At 29.8% G+C, this 6,569-nt stretch overlaps 1 protein-coding gene across 3 annotated transcripts in view; it reads left to right on the top strand.

Moving 5' to 3' along the window:
* Positions 1 to 4,025, top strand: part of LOC108973067 — a 19,145-nt gene extending 15,120 nt beyond the window's left edge. For 2 of the 3 annotated variants that reach the window (XM_018940081.1, XM_018940080.1), the window contains one exon: positions 1,150 to 4,025. In XM_018940081.1, the coding sequence (XP_018795626.1) occupies positions 1,150 to 2,157 (1,008 nt within the window). In that variant the 3' untranslated portion in view covers positions 2,158 to 4,025. The remainder of the gene's footprint in view (positions 1 to 1,149) is intronic. The other variant, XM_018940082.1, reaches the window with a different exon arrangement.
* The last annotated feature ends 2,544 nt before the right edge of the window (positions 4,026 to 6,569 follow it).

Below are 6,569 nucleotides of genomic sequence, written 5' to 3' on the forward strand. Positions count from 1 at the left end.
CTTTCTCTTTGACACCATGTCTGATATCCCACGTGATCTGTCAAATACTAATGCATGAAAATCCTAACCTCAAAAAAATCACCCGATACTTTCCAGTGCAAAAATTGAAAACCAATTAAAATAACAGGATTAAACTATGCACGAATAACGTCTTTGGTGTATGCCACCTTATGACCAAAGTTTGTTTAAATCCAAAAAAAAAAATGATTAAACCCCTAGGTATCGAATATTTAGACCCCAGTATCTATAGTTGACTTTTGATCGAAAATATCAGTCAATGTGTGAGATATATAATTGAAATTCTGGGATAGTACTTTTCTGATAATGGTACGGCTGATACTTTCCTTAGCCCCCATATACTTAATTTATGATAATAGAACTTCTGAATCCGGCTAACTTTATTCATTATAATAGGGTTTTTAGTATGTGACTTGTTAATATTTTGTGGTATTGAGGGAAATAGATAAAATGTGGACGATACTACACCAACTGTCATATACTACATATAATAGTCTTCGTTTTTTCACAAATTTATGTGTCTGTCAGTATAGGAGTTATATGTAGTATAGGTGTATATAAAAATGCTTGGATTTCGATACTCACGTTGATGTTTTACATCATGACGTATTTCCCTAGCTTTGGTTCTTGTAGGTTGCAAGAGTATAAGATAATCGGTTACACCCGAACTTAGCTCTTCTTGTTTTAAATATTTTTTCTCCTAGTCTTTAGTGGAATACTGTATTAGTATTAAAAAATTTCTGTTCGTCCCCAACATATTAGAATATAGTTCCCTACATCACTCACACGACTGTCGGTCCAAAAGATAATAGAAATAATAATTGCGTCCATTGGACCTTCAAAATTTATTTACTTTTTCATCTGAAACAACAACATACAGCCAGTCAGCTCTCAGACTGTGTGTTTGTTAACATCGGAAATCATTTTATTGTTACCGCTCTTTTTAATTCGACTGTAATCCGATTTAAACAATATTGTAATAAAATAAAATAAAGCAAATTTTTCGACTAAAAAGAACAGAAAATAGCTAAAAACCATATAATATGAAATTTTTTATGCTAACCTGGTGACGGGCAATATATATTATTATTTTGATTATAACTAAAACATATTCTTACATTTATTTTAAAGAACTGCGATAATTCTCCTCAACTTTGTGTTACATACGATGTGGATATAATGAACTTAGGCTGGCAAAAATTTGATATAACACTTACAGTCCGGGACTGGTACACACGAGCACCGACGGAAAAACTGCGACTTCTTATAGATTGTACTGGTTGTGGCAATCATTATATTTTACATTTGTTTAATCAGCCATTGGAGAATTCGAAACAGAAACTATTATATCTCCAGCAGGAAAAACGATACCGTTCGGTGAAACGTAATGATCTTGTAGTACACTGGAGGCAACCACGTTTGAACCGTAATATTATACCAGAAAGACATAGTGATGTTAAAGAGCGAGTAGAACAGCGACCAAAAGCAAAAATTTCTTTGTTATGTAATAGTATTTTTAACTGCAATACTAAGAAAAATTTCACTTCAAACGTAGGCAACTATAAATTGAATAACGTTCGCACAAAATTATTTAGGCCGCATGTATTTTTAGGATATTCAGATCAGTCTAACCGCCTGCAACCACAAGTTCCTCTGGTCCAAGGCAAACCGAACGTTAATTCACAACCGCAAAAGTATACGCACTTAAAAAGTCCAATTTCATCTGAATTAAGTCCTAATCGACCATTTCTGGTATTGCGTACAGAAACGAGACGTCTTCGACGTGTACGACGACGTGCAATTGATTGTGTTGGTGCAATACATGGTCAGTGCTGCAAGGAATCGTTTTATGTGTCTTTCAAGGCATTGGGTTGGGACGACTGGATCATTGCTCCACGTGGCTACTTTGCTAATTACTGTCGAGGAGATTGTACAGGTCCCTTTCGCACTCCTGATACATTTCAAACTTTTCACGCTCATTTTATAGAAGAATATAGAAAAATGGGGCTTCTGAATGGCATGCAGCCCTGCTGTGCACCAGTAAAATTTTCAAGCATGTCTCTTATATACTATGGTGACGATGGCATTATTAAAAGGGATCTTCCAAAGATGGTAGTAGATGAATGTGGTTGCCCATGAAGATATGCACCTAACATTCGAATAAAATACGTATATATGTATTCTTGTAAAATATTGGTTGTGCTGAATCAACTTAATTTAAAAATTTTAATACAAATATATACAGCAGCAAGACATATTATTGCAAATTCTAATTCATACGTACTTTAATTCTAAGACGAAGCTGCATCGAAGAAAATATACTCCCAACCCTACAACTTTACGTTATAAGCTTTTTCATGCTTTTCTATGATATCACAAACACATATAACTATGAAAGTATGCAAAGGATTAGAAATAAATTTGAAAGAGGTCTGTATGATGCAATTTTTCGTGCTGCTTTTGTATTGGACTTATATTTATATGAATGAATGCTTGAGTGGAGCTTGTAATACTTAAGAAAGGATCTATAAATAGTTTTGTGTACATACGCAAATAATTTTGTTCGATAGTCAACGATTGGTACTTTCATAAAAGAACATTTATTTTCATTAAAAAATCTTTATTAATTCTCTTTATAAATTATTAGTTACAAAAACATCTTTAAACATGGGCATAACACATATGTATACCACATAATATGTAAATCGTTTTTGCACATAGTCATATGTAAATAATCAGTATTAATAAAGGAAAAAATATATGATGACTAGTGTAAATAGAGGGAAAACTTATTTTTCATAAATATGTGGGGATGAGATGGACTTATATACATACGTTACTTTCAATATAATCGAAAATTACTAAGTAGCAAATAAAAGATATCATATAAAATAGATCAATTAACTTTTACAAATTAGTATTGCACTGTACAACTCATAAAGTTTACCAGTTGAGAACTTATCGCTCACAATTAATGTATTGATGTTTTTAATTACAAAAAATACCGCTCCGACCAAAGCTGATGAAATTAAAATATATATGAATTAACAAACCAAGAGGTCTAATTTCTATACATATTAAACAATATTATATTATTACTATATCACTTTGACTTTGTAATATTAGATATGATTGACTGATTAATAGTTTATATGCATATATATGCTTATTCCTAAATTCTCCAATACTATTTCCCAATTGTATAAAATTAATTTTTTAGCCTCACATTAGGCATTGTGTTTGATAACCCTCAACATTGGTATTTCATGTTTTCTTTTTTATGCGCGTTCCCACTGACAAAAAGAATTCAAATAATAACAATCAGAACTTCATCAACACTATGTACATTTAGATAATGCACTTGGCTCAGGGAGAAAGTAGAAGAAAGGCATATATGTAAATAAAATAAAACGTTGTCTTTTGAAATACTACATACATATACATAGATACGTATTTGCGAAAGTTAATCACACCCTAATAAATAAAAAATATGCATTGTACATGTATACCCTGTTATCAGAAGTAGTCAAAATCAATATTTGCAAACTCATTTAATGAGCTAAAAATTAACTCTTCCTGAAAATGCTAGACATTTTGCAATTGCTATTTTTCCAGATCAATAGAAAATTTGAGTTTGTCAAATTAAAATATTTTAACATATAAATTTTGCCCTTTTTTTAATTTTATTTATTTATTTTTACTTTTCACACCCAAACCAGAAGTTGACTTCAATATCTGTAATATTTGTTAGTATCAAGTTGGTATGTTTCAAAATCTGTCAATTGATATATAATTGATAAGGCAAATTCTAGCTGACTAGTTGTTAGTATGCAATTAGCAAACTAGTCTCTAGGGTACATATTTACATATGTGCACACCTGCATATTTTACAATACAAATACGTGCTAATGTTTTGTAAGACAATTGAGACGAAATTCTATCTCCACTATATGTAAATAAAATTTGTTTACAAATCTCATAAACTAATTAATAATTAAAGTACATGATTCACTCTATATTAAATATAAATTACACAATACATCTAAATATTTAAGATATTACATAATATATATTTCATAGTTTTTTTTAAGAAATATTTCATATATATATTATTTCGAGGATGCTCGCAATACATATTCGTAATGAATTCATTATTTCTGAAATATTTCAATGAAGTGTCATTACAACAATGTTACAAATTAAATTTTCTGCTTAATTTTTTAATACTTACCAATAATAAACGTTGAAAATAACTTACCATAATATATTGTTGAGGACAGCAATGAAAAGCAAAAGTACCTGAAGGGTCATTAGACACCCATAATATTTGTACCCTGTGAGGCAATAATATTTTTTTTTTCGTTCGAGGGTGGGAACCTAGCTACATACACTTTTTATGAGTTTTCCAATGAGCCAAATTTTTCACTAATCATTGCGATCATCACAGTGGTCTTGAAATACTATGTAATGCTACCATAGAAAAATAGACATTATTTCTTTTAATATAAAGAAGTTATTTTCATTCCATTTTAACAATATCTATATGTTAACATTTCCACAGACCAAAGATAAGAACTCATTAGAATATTTGGTAAAAAGAGATTCCTTGGTTTCTTGAGACGATTCGATCAATCGAATCCCGATTTCCCTAAAATCGTTACAATGAGCCCATCACAACAATTCATAAATACGCACTATAAGCATTTAAAGTGGCAACTTATCGCAGAGGACTTTTCTTAAATCAGACTTCTTTATACAAATATTTTCTTGCAAATACGTGAACCTCTGCACGGCAGGGTGCACAAGATATATTTCTAATAGTTCATGTTCTTCAATAGCAATATCATAGATTACTTAACATTAGATTTTAAATATTATATAATAACGTTTGAAATAGTCATCTTAATCATCAACCCAGCACTATAACATATTTCTCTTCAATATCCTCATACAATTCAACAAGACTTATTCAATTATCATTAATATTGTACACCTTCTAGAATTAACTTACTAACTTAACTATAACAAATTTTCTATACTAAATAATTTCATTCAATGGGCTGAAGAAATTGTTACACATAGTCTCGTATTGTATACTTTTTTAAAAAAAAAAAATGAAAATAATACTATGTAGATGCTTCGAATAGCATATTCAATAAAGAAAATATTTCGTAAATGACTGTTGGCGAGAGTTTGGGTCATTCAATCCGTAGAACATACTTTAAAATCATTTTGTGCAATTGTACAGCTAGACTAGGGCTACAATTTCAAATTAATATAGAGCGAATAGCCTGTGCCGAATAAAAAGCATACTAAGTCACTTAGATTTCCACTTTTTGCTAGATAACACAAAATTTTGTATATAGAGGACATACAAAATACATGTATACAAAAATAAATATATGATAACTATATTATATAATTAATAACTACACTACTACAATTTCTATACATATAACTTAACTGGAACTTATTAATATAATGTAATTATTCTGTTCAACAATAAGTATTTATGCATATATATATACACCTGTTCAAGTAACTTACATGCGATTGAACATTCTGTAAACTTCATTACCTAAATCCTAATCATATTAAATAATACTTCAATTGAAATATATAATAAACAACAATATTAACATTAGCATACATAAATATAAACAGCTTTTTTCCAAAGGCAAATGCCATACCTCATAGAAGAATCCAGAATAAAAAATTCAGTATTTTAGCAATTAACGAAACTTGCGTATATACATAAGTAGTGTTTATAATCAGCTGGAAAATACAGATATGCATAATGTTCGTTTCATCAAACAACTTTGTCCTGAAACAAAATTTAAACAGCCTTAAACATTATAGCCGTTTTTCGTAAACTTAACTCGAATTAATTTGATTTTTCTTTATATAAATTCCTTAATTTTCCTTAAATTTTGAATAACTTGTATCCACTTACAGTAAAATTGTAAGCAATCTTCAGTTGACAACAAAATAATAATTTAAATGGAGATAAGAGAGAGTTGTCACTGAAAAAATAAATCTTACAGGCTTATTTTAGTTCTGTACAACGTTGCTTTAAATACAAGTACTACACAAAGCTGAAGTCGAAGGTCAAATCAATTTATTTAATACCCAGAGCGCATCTCACAGTAATTAGATCGTATTGAAAACAGTATCGAAATATACAATTTAATGTTATTAAATGTATTTACTCTTCTAATAAAAAAAATGTATGAAAATACTCAAAAGCAATCATTAGAAACTGCTGTTATACAAAACTAAATACATGAAACTTAACAATATGATAATAGAGGTGTTCTTTTGCACTTCCAAATCCAACGCCAAAATATGCAAGAATATGAGAACAATTAATTGTAAAGTCTAAAATATCAGCGAAATGTATGTGTGTATATGTATAATGGCAGCTAGCACAGGGTTGCAATTATTTTGCTACGCTTTGTTGCCCCCCAATTAAGTAGAAAATTTTGCAGCCATTACATATTTTTCCTTTGGGTGTGTTTTGTACCATAGCAGGAATTGGAAAATTTTGCAAA

The sequence above is a fragment of the Bactrocera latifrons genome, unplaced genomic scaffold (assembly GCF_001853355.1).
Source record: "Bactrocera latifrons isolate USDA-ARS-PBARC rearing strain unplaced genomic scaffold, ASM185335v1 scaffold_450, whole genome shotgun sequence".
Lineage (NCBI taxonomy): Eukaryota > Metazoa > Arthropoda > Insecta > Diptera > Tephritidae > Bactrocera > Bactrocera latifrons.